The following is an 18,573-nucleotide window of genomic DNA, read 5'->3' as shown; positions in this document are numbered from 1 at the left end:
AAAATACATATATAATTTGAGTAAAAAAAAAAACAAAAAATGACAAAAAAATACTCACAAGGGAAATTAGAAAACATTTTAACTGAATGAAAATGAAAACCTATCAAAATTTGAGGGATACAGGGCTTCCCTGGCGGCACAGTGGTTAAGAATCCACCTGCCAATGCAGGGGACACGGGTTTGAGCCCTGGTCCAGGAATATCCCACATGCCACAGAGCAACTAAGCCCCTGTGCCACAACTACTGAGCCTGCACTCCAGAACCCATGAGCCACAACTACTGAACCCCTGTACCACAACTACTGAAGCTTGCGTGCCTAGATCCCGTGCTACACAACAAGAGAAGCCACCGCAATGAGAAACCTGGGCACCTCAATGAAGAGTAGCCCCCACTCGCCACAACTAGAGAAAGCCGGCAGGCAGCAACGAAGACCCAACACAGCCAAAAATAAATAAATAAAAAATTAATTAATTAAAAAAAAAAAAGAGGGATGCAGCTAAAGCAGTGCTTAAAAGGAGATTTTTCAGCACTGAATATTTCTATTAAAATGAAAGGTCCAAAATTGTCGTCATCTAACCTTTTACCTTAACAAACTAGAAAACTAACAGCAAATTAAACCCAACGTAAGCAAAAGAGCAGAATCAATGAAATAGAAAAGAGAAAAATAAAAATCAATGAAACTGGGCTTCCCTGGTGGCGGCTGAGAATCCGTCAGCCAATGCGGGGGACACGGGTTCGAGCCCTGGTCCGGGAAGATCCCACATGCCGCAGAGCAACTAAACCCATGTGTCACAACTATTGAGGCCCACGTACCTAGAGCCCGTGGTCCACAACAAGAGAAGCCACTGCAATGAGAAGCCCGCACACCGCAATGAAGAGTAGCCCTGCTCACTGCAACTACAGAAAGCCCACGCGCAGCAACAAAGACCCAACGCAGCCAAAAATAAATTAATTAAATTAAAAAAAAAAAAAATCAGTGAAACCAAAACATCAATCTTTGAAAAAGAGAGCAACCACAAAATACCAAACGATATAATCAACACTTCAAGGTAACGAATACGTTTGCTAGGCAATTGTTGAAGTGAAAGATCACATTGGCTGGAGTTATCACAGGAATTAGCCTTGAGCAAATAGTATTCAGACAGGCAGGATGAAGTGACTCCTGGATGAGGTAACAGCCTGAATCAAATCACAAAAGCAAAACTGAGCATCTAGCTTGTGCTCAGGATGAGACAACCAAGACAACAGACCTATAGCAACGAGAGCGGAGAGCCGGGGACCAGAATGGGCTAGATCTGGGAATAAAGCAAATAGACTTCAGTAAGACAACTCTGAGTCTTAGTAAGTTCTCTGACTGTATTTGGTCCTTTGAATCACAAGCTGCATGGTTTGTATCACAGAACACTCCAGTTCTGCTGCAGTTACCAGTGCTTTATTCCCATTAGGGAGTAAGTATGAATTCCCAAGGAGTATCACATTCCTTTAAGAATAGCAGAAGTTCCTGGGGATGAGGGGAGGCAAGAAAGAGAATAACACCGAGTGATTCCATGTACTAGGTACCATGGTAAGAACTTCACACATATTAAGTCTTCATAAAAAAAACAAATTCAATTCACATAACCTCATGGCACATGACCAACTTGGACGGGAATGTGGAAAATAAAACTGATGTTAGGACGATGGGATTCTGGGTGTTTTCTGGGTTCTGTTAGTATTTAATTTCTTTTTACTGTAAGTGAAAACGTAACTGGTAAAAACTTAATGGGAACTTTTACTGTGTCCTTTTGAACCATGGTACATTAGACAGCAAATTTTTTCCATCTGAAACTAAACATATAGCTGGGACAGGGGAGATGAAAAGGCAGAGAACAGAGGACTTTTAGGGCAGCAAAAATACTCTCTATGATATTTTAATGATGGATATGTGTTCTTATACATTTGCCCAAACCCACAGCATATATACCACCAAGAGTGAACCCTAAGGTAAACTAAGGACTTTGGGTGGTTATGATGTGTCGATGTAGGCTCATCCTTGGTAAAAAAAAAATGTACCACTCTGGTGAGTAATGTTGATAATAGAGGAGGCTCTGCACATGTGGGGGCAGGGGTTAATGGGAAATCTCTGTGCCTTCCTCTCAATTTTATTATTAATCTAAAGGTGCTCTAAAAAAAACAAAGTTTTCAAAAAATAAATAATGTAAAATAAAAGTCAAAACAAAACAAGAACAGAGAAATACATCTACTGCCAGGCAAAGATGTTCTTTTCCTCTTGGCTTCAGACTTTAAGTCATCTACACATGCTTAAAGGGATTCCCTGGTGAAGGACAGAGAGAATGCTGTTTGTGGGAAGACAGGGAACTTAGCAGGAAGGTGGCCTTACGGTCCTTCATAAGCTAAAGCTAAGTAGGCTGCACCTTGTAAGTCAGATGATCTAATGTGGCGCATTTCTATTTTCCTTCTGTTATTACTGGCCCATATCAAAGTCTTGTTTAAATGTTCCAGTCTTATTTCATAGCTACTACTAGGACTGAAGGAGTCCTGGCTCGAAGCCAGGTGCTACCAGAATGGGGGTAGCACCTAAAGTGCCCCCATCAGTAATAACTACAAGTGAGTCTGTGGGGAAGGACAAGAATAGTGCCATAATGTCCAGCCACCTCTAGCCCTACTGGAGATTTCCCTTCTATTATCAACCTTGGAGGACCAAGAAATTTTATTACAAGAACTGCTTTACCTTAACACACCTCAGGAAACAAATTCCAATACGGTACTATCTGATCATAATCTCTGAGATGCCTCTTATCAATGACAGCAAACATTTATTACAAAATCTGTTGAGTAATATAGCTTATTATAAGCATCATTTGTTGCAAAAGCCCTCTGAGCCAGCTAGCATATCAGTACCCCCATTTTATGAGGGAACTAAGGCCCAGAGTGGGTGGGTGACTTAACCCAGATCCCAAGAGTAATGTGGTAGAGCTATGACTAAACCTAGTCTGACTCCAGAACCCATTATTCTAAGGACTATATTAAACTGCCTACCTGACCTCTGACAGTCCTCCTTTACTCAGGCTCTTACCTCTCACACATATATTCCTTTGATCCCTGTATTTTTTCCCAAGGCCACGGGCCTCTTCTGGTCTCTTCCTTCTCTCCCTCCCAATATCCAGGATTCCAATAGGGGCCAGCACCCTTGATTCCCCTGCATCCAACCCCTTACCACTCCACAACAGCCCTCTGGCAAAACCCTAGTCCTAAATCAGCACTACAATCGATCCACCTTCTCCAGCCCGTTGCCGAGAGCTTGAGAAGCTGAGTAGTTCTGGGAAGAGCCCACACTCACTCACAGTTGTCTTCACTCTCTTAAAACCCTCAGTGCAGTTTCTTCAACAATCGAATCCCACCCTCACCACTGTGCTCAAGTCCAGCACCCACTGCCCCTCACTCCAGCCCAGGTGAAGCTGAAAAATGCAAGGTTTGTTATAACTTCCCACTAAACTTATCTACATTCACAACTATGCAGACCTCTTTCTACTAGGTTTAGATGATGCTTCCCTGTTTTCCCTTTACTCTATCCCTGCGGAGCAGACACCGTTCCATCACCTACCACGCTTCTCTGCTGCACTCTGACCCGCTACTGGCTCCTTACTGTACACATACTCCCATCACTCCCATTTAAAAATACCTGCCTTGACTTCTATCTCCCTCTAGGTGGCGTCTAATGTCCCTCCTCTTCCTCCTGCTCTGGCAAACTGACAGTCCTTGCCTTCTCCACTCCCTCACTTCCCATAAAGCCTCACCCACTGCAATCTGGCATTTATCCCCATATTCCTGAAACAGCTCTTGCTAAGGTCATCCATGACATCCTGACTGCCAAATCCAATGGATACTTGTCAGGCCTTATCTGACTGAAACACACTTAGGCAACTGACACTGTTAAGTGCCCATCCCAACTCCTGACAAGCTTGGCATCCATGGCCCGGCGCTCTCCCAGTCTGGCCACGCTGCTCAGTGTTCCCTACGGTTCCAAACTCACCCCTCTGCTCTTCTCACTCCTTACACTTTCCCCAGATAATCTTGCTCACTCTTGAGTTTTCAACCATCTCCTTTATATTGAAAGACTCCTAAATCTGTATTTGCAACCCAGACATCTTCCCCAAGCTTCAGATTCCAAAGTTATCGCCACCTGGACATCCTATAGGAACCTCTAAGTTGCCCCTAGTCGCTCTTACTTTCTCACCTCATTTCTCTCCCTGGAGCTTCAAACTCATAATGCTTTTCATCAAATCTAAGAGGTACCACTAAATACACACACACATATATTTGTTTTGGAACTGAAGAAATATGATATAAATAAGTGCCTGCTGGAAACTCTATCTGGATGTTCTCAGGAACATCAAACTTTTTATATCCTGAACTAAGTTCATTTATCTTCTCTCCTAAACCTGCTCTTCTTCCTGTAGTCTTCCAGTTGATGGCACCAACATTCACCTATAGCCACCCATGCCAAAAACTGAATGTTATTTTGACTTCCTTTCCCTCTGGCATTTCACCAAAATGAAGCTCTGCTGACTGTATCTGCTCTTTATCCAATCTGTTCCCCTCTGCGTACGTTCACGGTTCTCATCATCTCTATCTGGACTTCAGCAGTAGTCCCCAAACTTCATCTTTCCTCCTCGTCTTCTGAATCCATCTTCCCCACAGCTGCACGAGTGAACCACCTAACACGCAACGGAAATCTGAAAAAGTCACTCCCATGCTCAAGACCCTTATGGAATTTTTTTTTTTGGCCACGCCATGCGGCACGCAGGATCTTAGTTCCCCAACCAGGGATCGAACCTGTGTCCCCTGAATTGGGACCCCAGAGTCTTAACCACTGGACCGCCAGGGAAGTCCCCTGGGACTCTTAACGGGATTCTTAACAAGGCAGGTGATGCCCTCCATGATCTAGCTCTGCTTACCTATCCAGCCTCCATCTCCTCCACAGTTTTACTGCTGTAAACCCAAACTTTTTATGGCCTCACATGTACCATGCTGGCTACCTCTTCATACCTCTGGCTGAAAGAATGCTCTCCCTCACCTGCCTCTCACATGTTATTTCTTTCAGGAAGTCTTTCCCTCTTCCTCTCCCAGACTGGGCTACAGTCATGAACCTGAGAATTCTCACAGATTCCCAAGTAACACAAGAGCTCTATAAACACATTGTACTGTAGTTCTCTTGACTATGCATTGTCTCTCCAACTAGGTAGTGAGCTCTTGGAAGGCAGACTGTATGTCACATGTAGTGTGTGTGTAACGCCTTGAACACAGTGGCTATCAACAAACACAAATGGAATGAATGAGTTACACAATCCCTGTTATCTGACTGTTGGACGATATAAACCAACCTAAAAAAAAAAAAACACTTTTCCCCTGCACTATACCCAAAAAAAAACAAAAAAAAATGTATCATGAGGGACTTTAGGTAAGGAATATTAAGATAAAAAAAATGTGTCCTTGGTCTTCCCTGGTGGCGCAGTGGTTGAGAGTCCGCCTGCCGATGCAGGGGACACGGGTTCGTGCCCCAGTCCGGGAAGATCCCACATGCCGCGGAGCAGCTGGGCCCGTGAGCCATGGCTGCTGAGCCTGCGCGTCCAGAGCCTGTGCTCTGCAACGGGAGAGGCCACAACAGTGAGAGGCCCGCGTACCACAAAAAACAGTATCCTTAACAGAATTATTACCAAAAAACTGGAAACCTTCTTTATATGCTGCATATTTAACGGGATATGCAGGCCAGAAGGAGAGAAAATGTTACAACTAAGAGTTATTCTAAGAAAAACCAGGATGAGGCGATTTTTTTTTAATCCACTGAGGCATTTTATTTCTATGTATATATTACGTTCCTAGAAAAAGAATACCCCCTGTGTGTTTTCATGTCTTGCTTCTTTGTGGTCCACAATGCCAGCTGAGTTGTCAGTACAATGAAACCAAACTGATGGGGCAAGAGCAGAATATTCTGCCATTTTTCTAGATCTTTGAGTTGCACAGCAAATCTGGGGCTGATCACATCACTACACTTGTTTAACTTGCCTGTGAAGTTCAGTTTTGCCCGCTCTGTGATCATCAATGATTTCAAATTCACCAGTGTAACCCTGCCTCATTATTACAGTTAGAAACTGGGCAGTGACTTTGGAACACAACCTAATAACAACCTAGCACTTCCCTCTCTTTTTGGCATTACTGATGCCCTCGAGAGTATCAGCCAGGACATTCATGTGCACCATTAGTGGAACGGGAAGGCAGCAGAAACGAGCAAGGCGACTTTTTAAACCTTGCAGCAACTTAAGCACACACAGTTAACAAGTCCTCAGATTACTCTTTTTCAATTCCAGCTGCCTTCGGCTGGGCCTTTGGAAACAACTGAAGGGGAAATAAACACTGAGATATAGCTCATTATACTTGCTTTTTAACATGCACATTATGTTATGGGCCAAAAGATGAACTGTATGACCTGGATAAAAAGCCTGGGGACAATGCAAAAATGGTGATTTTTGTTCAAACTTAAAAATCCAATTTCCACCTTTACCTTAACTTAGAATCATCGCAACTACACAGAAGTAGGCTATAGATTTCCTACAGGGAATTCTCAGGAAACAACTGTGACGTGATTTGACACTCTAAGCTGCTGTACCATAAAGCATGGAGACTAGTACACTGGACACAGTTGGGAAGAAAGGAGAACAAAGGAGGGAAGAGCTGAAAGGGATGTGAGACAGACAAAGGACACTACTGCTGTATGTACCTTGGTGAAGGTGGTGGAGCCAGAGGCCATCAGAATTTGACGCACACGGTTGTGGAAGCGCTGCATTGACTCATCATCCACACGCAGGAAACACTGAGCTGTTCGCTCTTTAGTAACCTAAACCATAAGGTCAAGGTTAACCATCTCTGGAACTGCTAAAGGAACAAGAACCACCACTGAGCCCTACCCTCCCAACAGAGCTCAACCGACTGACAATGAAAAGGTGCGCAGTATACCTCACCCCCACCTACGCAGGACGTACAGGCATGGTAATGCTACTCCTACTACCCCCTGGTCCCGCTCCAGGCTGTACCTCATTCTGTAGGTTCCAGACCCCATCCTTGTGGGTGAACTCCTCATAGCTGGTGCGGCATTTAGGCAGGATGCGGCACTCAAAACCACACATGTTGAACAGCAGGTTGGGGTTGTCCTTACTGTACACGGACACGAAGCTGTTCTCCCACTGAACTGTAGTCACTGAGCGTGGCAGACGGTTCTTGATGTCCCAGAACACTGCCCGACCCCTGCCCACAGAGAACATAAGGTCACATCAGTCTCCTAGAAGGAACTTCCCTTCAAAGGCCAGACTGATGATATCCCAACAGAGTACACCCTCCCACCCAGGACACCACCTTATAAATTCCCTCTAATTGTTCTCTGGGTCCCTCAGGTTGATTCCAGCTCCCACGGCCCCAACTTAGACTCACAAGTTGACATCATGCTTCATGAGGCGCATGCGGGCGTCTCGGGGCCAGCATTTCTTGTTATTATAGCCAACGATGTTTTCATTGTTGGGGTCAGGGTGCTCTGTCAGGTAACGCTGGATCAGGTCCCGAGCCTCATCTGCTGTGAACCTACACCAGACAAGGTGCGATGCTGAAGGCCAAGCACACTGCGATCTCATGAGGCCTACAGCTCCACAGACGGGGGCCACCCCCAACCTGCACCCTACTCACAGGACTTCATCCCATTTTAGAGCCCCAACCCAGCAGCAAGTCAACTAAGGTACAAGAGCTGCTTCCAGAAGCTGGGCATATACCTCAACACCCTGCAAGGATAACAATCCAGGCAAGCCCTCACCTGAAAAAAATATGGATGCGATCGATGTATCTGCAGAAAAGACGGATGGGGTGGGCAGCCTCAGTGGCTATGTCTTGGAAACTGAGAAAATCGTTTGGCATCTGAGGGGGCCCAGCCATCTCACTGGCCCGGTGCAATCCCAACACAAGCAAATCCATAACCAAGCCATAGTACTGTACGATGAATGAGGCAAACTGCAGGCCTCTAATGATCCCATATGAATTCGTATGGTTCATGTCCTAGAAAGAAAGACAACTCTTGACCATGGCCAAGTCCCAGGCTTCTCGGGGCCCATCCTCTTTTGCCCTCCCCACAGCAAATCCCAACTCAGTGGGCCAGACAACCACCCCTCCCCCAATTCCTTGCCACCCTGCCCCCAAGACACACCTTGTAGTTGATGACAACATTGTTCTTGGCTGTCATGTAGTCGGCTATGTTGTGGTCCACGATGAGGCGCAGCAGCCGATTAAGCAGGGTCAAATCTATCTTCTCATACATCTTCTCAAATCGGGACTCCAGCATGACGTTGCACTCGCCCTCACTTGTCTCCCACACGTCCTGCAGGTTATTGATGCCTGAGGAGTAGGAAACACAGGTCTCCAGCAAATTAGAAATTCTGTTTCACAACTAGTGCCTACAGGAGCTATCACATTCATAACCCAATCACACAACCACTCTATTCATTCATCTGTATTGCTAGGAGAGCCAGCTGTGCACAACGTAACATCAACACCGTTTCCTGGGTACCATGCACCAAGACAGTAAACTAATTATGCTGACTGGATGAGAATTTTCACACAGAACTTAATTCATCTCCCTTCCTCAAGGGCAATCCCAGAAAAGCTCTACCTTGGCACCACTTGTAAACAAGCAGAGGAGGTGGTTCTGTGTCAGCAGGCTTGATCCAGGGTGGGAAAAGGCGGCGCTTGTCAGCTTCATACCACAGGTACTGGTCCAGGTAGGCATCAGTTATCTTCTCCAGTGGCTCTACATCATACACTGGCACCAGGTGGCTATAGAGATCCATGAACTCAATGCCCACCTGTGGGACAAGGAAGCTGGCTCACACCAACCCACCGATCATCTGAGGCAACCTGCCACCCTGGGTGCCATGAATGAATCACAAAGCCAAAGGAAAATGTGGGGGGTATCTGACTCACTTCTTTAAAGGCTCTCTGTGTGAGGAGGTGACGCTTGATGCGGGACAGTGCCTCATGGGGGTTGTCATAGGCTTGCTCGATCAGACCTAGCTCCTCCCTCTGCGACTGGTTTAACCGAGACTTCACACTAACAAGGCAAGAGTAAAGGTGAAAGGGGAAACCAAGAGGAAGCCATCCCCAGAAGGCCTTCTTTCTTTGGACTCTGACGATGATGCCATTCTTCCCCCGTGACCTCCCTACAGGAGCCCGTCTACTCTACTTCTCACCTGTAAGCTTCCTTGAGCCGCTCCAAGGCCAAGATGAGCAACTTGGTGTCGTGCTTGTAGGACAGTGGGGGGAATGGGATGGGTGAGAACCTACGGCTTTCCAGCCAATGCACAGTGGTGGTATACACTGCCACCGCTTCTTCTGCTGTGATGTAAGGCCCGTCCTGCAAAGTGGACATGAGAATTAGCTTCCCAACATAGCCCAATCCCACCAGGGCAAGGTATGGTCCCAACTTTGCAGTCCACCCTCCTGCCCACCCCCACACACCCAGCCCAGCCTACTCTGCCCAACCTTTAGGTAGTTGTGCTGCCGCTCTTGTTCTGCCTTCAGGTAGAGCCGAGTGAGGCGTCCCAGGTTCTTTTTGCAAACAGTCTTGTCTACAGTGGCCCCACGGCGGATCCGTTCTCGGTTGTAGTGCGCAGTGTTGGTCCACCAGTCAGCCTTGGCCTTCACGTATCGAAGGATCATATTCTCTATAGGTGTTGGCAAACCAGGGACCTAAAAGTGCAAAAGGCACAATGAGAAAGTGATGGGAGCCACATGCCCCCCTAAGACATTCCAGAAGTGGTAATCCTGAGCCCAGGAAGATGATGTCTATGCCTCCTCGGAGTTGGGGAGATGCCCACCTTCCAGGGAATATTGGCCTTCCAGCAGCGCCAGGCTTCACTGAGGTGTTGCAGGATTGTCCGGGCCTTGTTCTGTTTGATCCCCTCAGGCATCATGTCCAGAATGTCATGCATCACAGCTGCCCGAAGCTCAAGGTCAAAATGTGACTCCACTCGCTGCTTTGTTACGGTCTTTGCCACCCCCTTTGAGTGTCGGCCTAGAAGTGAAAGTGAATAAAAGCAAGATTTGTCGCTCCTAATAAGCGTCTCTACCTGCATGCTGTTGCTTACCATGGTTATAATAAAATCAGTAAAGTATAAACAAAGCCCAACACATGCAAAACAAGATACGTCAGATATTCAGAACTATGCTTCTGAGGAATTTCCATCCTGTAAATGCTCGATAGCCTCAAGGCCCCAAAGCAAAGCCCAAGACCCAGAATACGAGGTCAGACTCATTGGAGACTGGGTCTTAGAGGCAATCCAACAGGAAGAGATTCTCAGTCTCGAACAAGGACAAGGGACAGAACAGGAACACACATGATCTACCCTTGAAGTGATAATGGGAGAAGCTGGACACGGAGAAAACCACTTACCTTCAAACTGCCGGGCCAGGAGGTTACCCAGCCATCGCTCCAGCAAAGGGGTGATGCCACGCATGAAAAACAGCCAGACTCGCCAGCCAGCAGCCCAGAAACCACAGCCAGGGCCCTTCCCTACAGGGCCCTAGGATTCCAAGCAGAAGTCAAGAATACAAGTTAACAATTCATTCAGACAACAACAGAAAATTGGGCGGAGGTGGGGCAAAGAGCACACGTATGGCAGTTAAGGGAAAAAATGGGAAAACTCTGAGACCCCCATATCTAAAATGGAGTAAATGAAGAAACCAGTCACTGAGATTCTCTATTTAGATCTAAAAGTGGGCTTTGAGGGGAAGTGTTGAGATTCACAAGATGAGGGCAGTAATGAAACAGTCAGAGCCTCTCTCCAAACAGGTGCCTGGAAAGAGTCCTTACTCAATGTAAAAATTAAGATGGATCTGAGAACATGAATATACGAGGGCAGGGTCCTACCGTGTTGAAGCGGTAATAGATGAGATGCTTCAGGTCCTTGCACATGCGAATCTGGCGCATCAGCTTATATTTGTACCGGTACATGCCCGTCAGCTGCCCCACGTGGGCAAAGATATACTGCAACCCATCTGCCAGCTGCAACACAATTGCCCCATCAGGCTTTAAGCTACAGCCAGATCCACGATCAGCCCAGGCTTCCCCCAGCTTCCCCACCTGGAGCGGGACTGGGCATTCCTAGCCTCACCTGGAAGGCATCCACATTGCCCAACCGATACTGCACGTGACTGTCCACCACCAGCTTAGTTAAGCGCAGAACCTCTCGACACAGATGGAAAGCATTCCCAAAACGAGATTTCTTTCGCTCCTGGAAAAGAGGCCAAGGACAGAAACAACATTTGTCAGCAAGTCTGGACTGGATGTATGCCCTCCTTAGAGGCCAGAGCAAAGCCAGTCTATCCCTCAGCCCAGGAGACCCCTAAGGTCCAACGCAGGTACCTTGGTGGTGAGTGTCTTGACAGGCTTGAGGTTGAAGTTGTAGTCCAGGTGCAGATAGTTGAGATTTTTGCGGTGAATGAGAAGGTTGAGCATGTTGTAGCCCTGGCGGCAAACCTGTAGCCCCACCTCCACCCAGTCCAGCTTTGTAGACTGAAAGAATTTGGTGGCTTTGAAGGAACGGAACAGATACCTGGGGTGGGAATAAGGAGTGAGAGCTAGACTCCTGATTATCTCTGGAATGGAAAAAGTCTGAGCAGGGGCCCTAGAGCACCTCACCTCTTCTTTTGCGCTTTAGGGGGCCGGTGCTTCAGGGCATTCAGCACATAGTACTTAAGCAGCTTCTGGTAGGAGACCCTCACTTTCACAGGCTGCCCAGCAGGACAATGCTCCCGATACCTGAAAAAACAAGCCCACCAGAGCCTGGCCCATCTCTCCTTCCAGCCGCTCTGCTAAAGGCTGTACGCCCACCCAGCTGGAGTCTTTCCTCCTGTACATCCACTACTATCCCCCCAGGTAGAAGCCTTACCAGTTCTTGACAAGGGGAATGTCTAGGGCCCGGCGGGTGCGACCAGAGCGTAGGTTGAAGGGCCGTGGGGCCCAAAGCAGGGCAATGCCATTGGCTGTATTGTCTGTGTAGAGGGGTGTGTCTTTCAAGAAGGGCTCCACAAACTCTGGGAGCTCAAACTCCTCGTCGTCATCTGGCAATGGTTCCTGACTCTGAAAGAAGAACACCCGAGGGTTTATTTAGCTCCCGCTGATGTGGGCAGACACTTGGGATCAGACGGAAACTCTCTGGGGCCAAGTACAGTGGCTACATCTGCCATGGAAACTGAGCTGCCTGACAAGAGAATCCCTGAAGGGCCAGGGCAAAGGGGGCCAAGGGAGCAGAGAACAAGGCAGGGCCAACCAGGAAAGCAAGCAGCACTCCTCACACCCCATCTGGCTCACCAGCAGAAGGTCTCCTAGAGGACCCCCCAATACCAGGAAGAGGTGAACACCGCAATCACCTTCTGTCCAAGCTCCAAAAACTGGGCTTGGGGAAGATCTGTTCATGTTAAGAACGTAATGGAACGTGGATCAACATCAAAAACATTATGCTGAGTGTTAAGACCCAGCCACAAAAGACCACATACTGTATGACTCCATTCATATGAAGTGTCCATAATAGGCAAATCTACAGTGACAGAAAGCAGATTAGCAGTTACCTAGGCAAGGAAGATTCAAGGGAAACAGAGCGACTACTAATGGGTGCAGGGTTTCTCTCTGAGGAAATGAAAATGTTCTAAAATTAACTGTGGTGATGGTTGCACAAGCCTGTGAATAAATGAAAAACCACCGAATTATCCACTTTAAACGGGTGAATTGTGTGGTAGTGAATTACAGCTCAATAAAGGATTAAAAAAAAAAAAAAAAAGAACACATTGGAAACAGACCAGGATAAGACCACATAGAGTCCCAGAGGAGAAATGATAAAACCCAAATGGATAATCATAGAAACAAGATAATACCAATAACTTGGTCTGAGCCAAGTGCCAAACTCTCACGTTAGCTTACAGCTAGAGGGAAACACTTAAGGATGGAAAACATGTCTCCCTCTAGCTGAATTTTTATCTAGTAACGCTTCTGCCCAGACAGGAAGTCTCTCTTGAAGAGCTGAGGTCAAACGTCCCTTCCTCTCACCTTGACAGAGTGCCTATGGGAAATTGGGTTGATCAAAGGATCAAAGTAGAAAGCTGGCAAATCAGGATCCTCAGTTTTGATGAACACAACATTAGGAGTGTGGTACCTAAAATGAAAGAAGAGTCAGCCAAGGTTCTCCTGCCCTGGCCCAACCTAAACGCCCACCTCTCCTTTCCCCCAGCTGGGTTCTAGCTCTCTCACCAGGTGAGGTGGACATGGTGTGGAAGGTTGTTGTACAAGTAAGGAAAAGCAATCTTGTACTCAGTGCGGATGGGCTGCCGGATAATGATCTTGTTAATATCATTGAATTCATTCCAGTCTTCATCCCTAGGGTGCAAAATCAAAGATGAGCAGACTAGTTGGGCAGTTTGGAAACTAAAATGGGATCTTAAGGATCAAGATGAGATTTTATGGGGCTTCCCTGGTGCTGCAGTGGTTAAGGATCCGCCTGCCAATGCAGGGGGCAAGGGTTTGAGCCCTGGTCCGGGAAAATCCCACATGCCGTGGAGCAACCAAGCCCGTGCACAACTACTGAGCCCGTGCTCTACAGCCCACGAGCCAGAACTACTGAGCCTGCGGGCTGCAACTACTGAAGTCCGTGAGCCTAGAGCCCGTGCTCCGCAACAAGAGAAGCCACCGCAGTGAGAAGCCTGTGCACTGCAACAAAAAGTAGCCCCTGCTCACCGCAACTAGAGAAAGCCCGGTGCAGCAACAAAGACCCAATGCAGCCAATCAATGAATGAATGAACAAATGAATAAATAAATTTTTTTAAAAAAAGATTAGATTTTATTTAACCCAAGGTGCCTAAAATCTCTAATCTCTCCAACTTACTGTAGGTTGATGTCTCGGACAAGAGGCTCAAATTTGGGGCCTCCAGGAATGGCCATATTGAGGGCCTTGGAGGTAAAAAAGGCCTTCAGATCAAACAGATAGAAGTAATTGTCATCTACCAAGTCTGTCAGGAGCTGATTGGCCAGGCGGTAGAGAGTGGACATCATAGGCAGTGTGAACTGCCAGCGTTGGTAAGTGGAACCATTCACATACCTAGGGAAAAAAAGAGGCCCATGTCAGGTAGATATACTAGCTAGCCAAGCCATACCACCCATTGCTCTCCCAGGACCCCTTCTGGAGTTCCAGAACACTCAAGAGTTCCAAAGCCCTCACAGGAGTGGTAACTCCAACCATCACTCACTTCCGGCTGTCCCTCAATGGCTGGTGGTCATAGAACCAGTCCAACACCGGGGCATCTTCCTCAGGGTCCAGCTCTAGCTGAATTGCCTCCAGTGGCTCAACATCTAAAATGTTGTCAGCATAGTCCAAAGGCGGCTCCTCATCATCAAAAGGGGGGAAACGCATCCTCTTGAAATGCCTCCTGTCTCTTTTTTCTCGACGCATCATAATCCACATTGACCTGGAAGTCGACAATGTCACATAACGGTTTCTACCCACTGCCTCTGCAACCACCACCACCACACACCATGTTCCAGCACTTCTCACCCCCACTGGGAGATGTAGACAGGTTCAATAACCCAGGGAATCTCATTGACAAAGGAAATGGCTCCAGTGATGTGGTACAGCACAGGCACATCCCGAATCTGCTCCCAAGGCATAGGCATGTTCTCCAGGAGTTTGAGGACTGCATGGGGCATGTACTTTAGGGCACTGCAACAACAGGAAGACAGATGATTCGAAGTGACAAGGTGTTCTGCTACCTGTACCATGCAGAGAAGCCACAAGGTAGCACAGTATCACATTCCACAGAAAACCGGTCTTACAGTCCAAACCCCCAAAGTTAGTACACAGGCCCTCCGTGACCAGGAACTCTGCCTCCCCACCTCCGGCTGTGCCACTTTGCTTCTTAAACATCACTGTCCCACGATACTGGGTGTCAGTCCCTCTAAATCAACAGCTGTTCCCTTAACAGACAGCTTTTAGGCTACCTCACAGTCTATTCTCTCCATAGCTTTCCATAAAAAATAATAAAATATTTACCACACTTTACTTGAACCATTGTCTATTCTGTCACTAGGCTATACGCTCCAGAAAGACCATTACTTCCTATTCACTGCTATATCCCTGGCACAGCACAGATCTCAAAAATATTTTTGAAATAAAACTTCCACAGCTGTCTTAGACCAGTTTATTAAGTGGCTAACATTTTTTTAATAAACTTATTTATTTATTTATTTAATTCTTGGCTGTGATGGGTCTTCGCTGCCGCGCGGGGGCTTTCTCTAGTTGCAGCAAGTGGGGGCTACTCTTTGTTGAGGTGTGCGGGCTTCTCACTGCAGTGGCTTCTCTTGTTGCAGAGCACAGGTTCTAGGCACGCAGGCTTCAGTAGTTGTGGCTCGCGGGCTCTAGAGCACAGGCTCAGTAGTTGTGGTGCACGGGTTTAGCTGCTCCGTGGCCATGTGGGATCTTCCCGGATGACGGATCGAACCCTTGTCCCCTGAACTGGCAGGTGGATTCTTAACCACTGCGCCACCAGGGAAGCCCAAGTGGTTAACATTTTTGTGCAAAAATGGAAAAGGGATCTGCTATGGTATTTGTAGCTGTACTCACCCACCTTGAGGACACAGAAAAACAAGAGTACAAAGACCCCGGGAGTTAACTATCCCTGAACCTGAAGATTCTGGTCACTTAGGAATTACAGGAAACAGGAATGTACAGGTGTCCTGCTCTAGGCTTTAACCCACTCAAAGATAGAGACATCTTATCAAAGCATCAATGGACAAATTAAAAGCTCCAGGGCTTCCCTGGTGGCGCAGTGGTTGAGAGTCTGCCTGCCAATGCAGCGGACACGGGTTCAAGCCCTGGACCGGGAAGATCCCACATGCCCCGCAGCAACTGGGCCCGTGAGCCACAAGTACTGAGCCTGCGTGTCTGGAGCCTGTGCTCCGCAGCAAGAGAGGCTGCGACAGTGAGAGGCCCGCGCACGGTGATGAAGAGTGGCCCCCACCTGCCACAACTAGAGAAAGCCCTCGCACAGAAATGAAGACCCAACAAAGCCAAAAATAAATAAATAAATAAATTAAAAAAAAAAAAAAAAAAAAAGCTCCAGTCCCAGATCAGGAAAAAAAATCAGGGCAATAAAGAACACAACTGAGGGGGGCTTCCCTGGTGGCACAGTGGTTGAGAGTCCGCCTGCCGATGCAGGGGACGCGGGTTCGTGCCCCGGTCCGGGAGGATCCCACATGCCGCGGAGTGGCTGGGCCCGTGAGCCACGGCCGCTGAGCCTGCGCTCCACAATAGGAGAGGCCACAGCAGTGAGGCCCGCATACCGCAAAAAAAAAAAAACAAAACAGAACACAACTGAGAACTCTCCCACACTGTTTGTGGTAATGTAAATTGGTACAGCCACTATGGAAAACAGTATGGAGGTTCCTTAAAAAACTAAAAATAGAGCTACCATATAATCCAGCAATCCCACTCCTGGGCATATATCCAGAGAAAAACATAATTCGAAAAGACACATGCACCCTGATCCTCACTGTTGCACTATTTACAATAGCCAGGACATGGAAGCAACCTAAATGTCCATCGACAGATGAATGGATAAAGAAGATGTAATACATCTATACAATGGAATATTACTCAGCCATAAAAAAGAATGAAATAACGCCATTTGCAGCAACATGGATGGACCTAGAGATTGTCATACTGAGTGAAGTAAGTCAGACAAAGACAAATATCATATCGCTTATATGTAGAATCTTAAAAAATAGTGGTACAAATGAACTTATTTACAAAACAGAAACAGAGTCACAGATGTAGAAAACAAACTTATGCTTACCAAAGAGGAAGTGGGGGAGGGATAAATTGGGAGACTCGGATTGACATACACACACTACTATATATAAAACAGATTACTAATGAGAACCTCCTGTTGGGACTCCCCTGTTGGTCCAGTGTGTAAGACACCGTGCTCCCAACACAGGGGCTCAGGTTTGATCCCTGGTCAGGGAAATAGATCCCACAGGCATGCCGCAACTAAGAAGAAGTCCATATGCTGTAACTAAAGATCCCGCATGCTGCAACTAAGATCTGGCACAACCAAAATAAATTTTAAAATATTAAAAAAAAAAAAAAAGGAACCTACTGTACAACACAGGGAACTCTACTGAACACTCTGTAATGACCTATCAGGGAAAAGAATCTAAAAAAGAGTGAATATATATATATACGTATAACTGATTCACTTTGCTGTACAGGAGGAACTAACACAACGTTGTAAATCAACTACATTCCAATAAAGATTAGTTTACCAAAAAAAAAAAAAAGCAAAACTGGAAGATCTGGAAATTATGACGAAATTCCAGTTATTTTCTCCCTTCTTTGATGACCACTCAGATGAGCTGTCACAGAACATTAAAGTCCCAAAATGATAGAGCAGCTATCCAGGACTGAAATGTAAGAGACAGGGAGAAGGGAAAGGGGCCAAACCCCAAATGAAATACTTCCAGCATGTTCCTTACCCCAAGTACACCCTTTTGTCATGGCGAAACTTCCTGTTGGTCATGTCTCCATGGTCTCGAATGATCTTCCTGACATGTTCTGGAGGCATGTCTTCTTTCTGAGCATCCACAAATCCAAACTTCCGCTTTTCCGCATAGCGCTTGGCCTGCAATTGCTGCCATTTTCGGGCTACAAGAACACCTCAGTTTAAAGAACTGCACACCCTTACCCTAACCACCCCCGCCTCTTGCCCTAGGGTAATCTCCTGTCAGGATATATGACAGAGGGCAGGCACCGGGCAGAAACACTCCCTGACAATTCTCCTGTCTACTCGCTCTGCTTTATTTTTTTTTCTTCGTCACATTTATCATTGCCTAGCACTTCTATCATAACATAATTAAAGTTTTTTTTACTGTCCATCTCCCTCATTGCAACTTAAACCCTGCAAGGGAAGGGTTTTGTCTGCATCGCTATTGTATCCTCATTGTCTGGATCAGTGCCTGCAAATAATAGACGCTTTTACTTTTTTTAAGTAGATGGTTTTAGAGACTTGATTAGATGTAAAAAAATAAATGGGGGCCAATAATTGCACTAACACCTAATGTTTTGACACTTGCCAAAACGGGGAAAGGGGCCAAATCCGCTGCGCGCACGCGCACACCCGCCCCCAGACGCCGCTCCCACACGCTTTCTTCACCTTTCTCCTGAAGCTTCTCCTCCGACATGTAGTCTGGCAGCGGGGCTAGAGGGCCAGGCACCGGGTTACCCGGCCCTCGGTAAGGAAATACTCCGGCCATACCCGGAGAATCTGGGGAGCAGCGGAAGAAAAAAATTAACGACAGGGCCCGGGCCCGCAAGAGGGGCAGCAGGCACACGTCGAAACCCACGGCCTGCAGTCCCGCCTCGCTCAGAGTGCGTCCAGCCCGGCCCGATCCCTCCGGCGGGTCAGCCCGACGCCCACCGCGCCTCCCCCAGGCCC

At 47.1% G+C, this 18,573-nt stretch overlaps 1 protein-coding gene across 2 annotated transcripts in view; it reads right to left on the bottom strand.

Moving 5' to 3' along the window:
* The window catches only part of PRPF8 (pre-mRNA processing factor 8), a 36,897-nt gene that overhangs the window by 18,152 nt on the left and 172 nt on the right, over positions 1-18,573 (bottom strand). The window contains exons 2-24 of one of the 2 annotated variants that reach the window (XM_007454214.1): positions 18,292-18,402; positions 17,615-17,783; positions 14,637-14,801; positions 14,332-14,550; positions 13,971-14,183; positions 13,340-13,465; positions 13,139-13,244; positions 11,985-12,175; positions 11,735-11,854; positions 11,459-11,648; positions 11,208-11,327; positions 10,964-11,098; positions 10,487-10,616; positions 9,912-10,108; positions 9,577-9,783; positions 9,285-9,448; positions 9,019-9,145; positions 8,708-8,900; positions 8,246-8,433; positions 7,859-8,097; positions 7,486-7,632; positions 7,092-7,302; positions 6,779-6,895 (exon numbers count right to left, since the gene is read on the bottom strand). In XM_007454214.1, the coding sequence (XP_007454276.1) occupies positions 6,779-6,895; positions 7,092-7,302; positions 7,486-7,632; positions 7,859-8,097; positions 8,246-8,433; positions 8,708-8,900; positions 9,019-9,145; positions 9,285-9,448; positions 9,577-9,783; positions 9,912-10,108; positions 10,487-10,616; positions 10,964-11,098; positions 11,208-11,327; positions 11,459-11,648; positions 11,735-11,854; positions 11,985-12,175; positions 13,139-13,244; positions 13,340-13,465; positions 13,971-14,183; positions 14,332-14,550; positions 14,637-14,801; positions 17,615-17,783; positions 18,292-18,391 (3,774 nt within the window). In that variant the 5' untranslated portion in view covers positions 18,392-18,402. Of the gene's footprint in view, positions 1-6,778; positions 6,896-7,091; positions 7,303-7,485; positions 7,633-7,858; positions 8,098-8,245; positions 8,434-8,707; positions 8,901-9,018; positions 9,146-9,284; positions 9,449-9,576; positions 9,784-9,911; positions 10,109-10,486; positions 10,617-10,963; positions 11,099-11,207; positions 11,328-11,458; positions 11,649-11,734; positions 11,855-11,984; positions 12,176-13,138; positions 13,245-13,339; positions 13,466-13,970; positions 14,184-14,331; positions 14,551-14,636; positions 14,802-17,614; positions 17,784-18,291; positions 18,544-18,573 lie in introns of those variants that run through there. The other variant, XM_007454215.1, reaches the window with a different exon arrangement.

The sequence above is a fragment of the Lipotes vexillifer genome, unplaced genomic scaffold (genome assembly GCF_000442215.2).
Source record: "Lipotes vexillifer unplaced genomic scaffold, Lipotes_vexillifer_v1.1 scaffold680, whole genome shotgun sequence".
Taxonomy (NCBI): domain Eukaryota; kingdom Metazoa; phylum Chordata; class Mammalia; order Artiodactyla; family Lipotidae; genus Lipotes; species Lipotes vexillifer.
The sequence above is the reverse complement of the archived record's forward strand: the minus strand, read 5'-3'. Positions and strand labels throughout refer to the sequence as shown.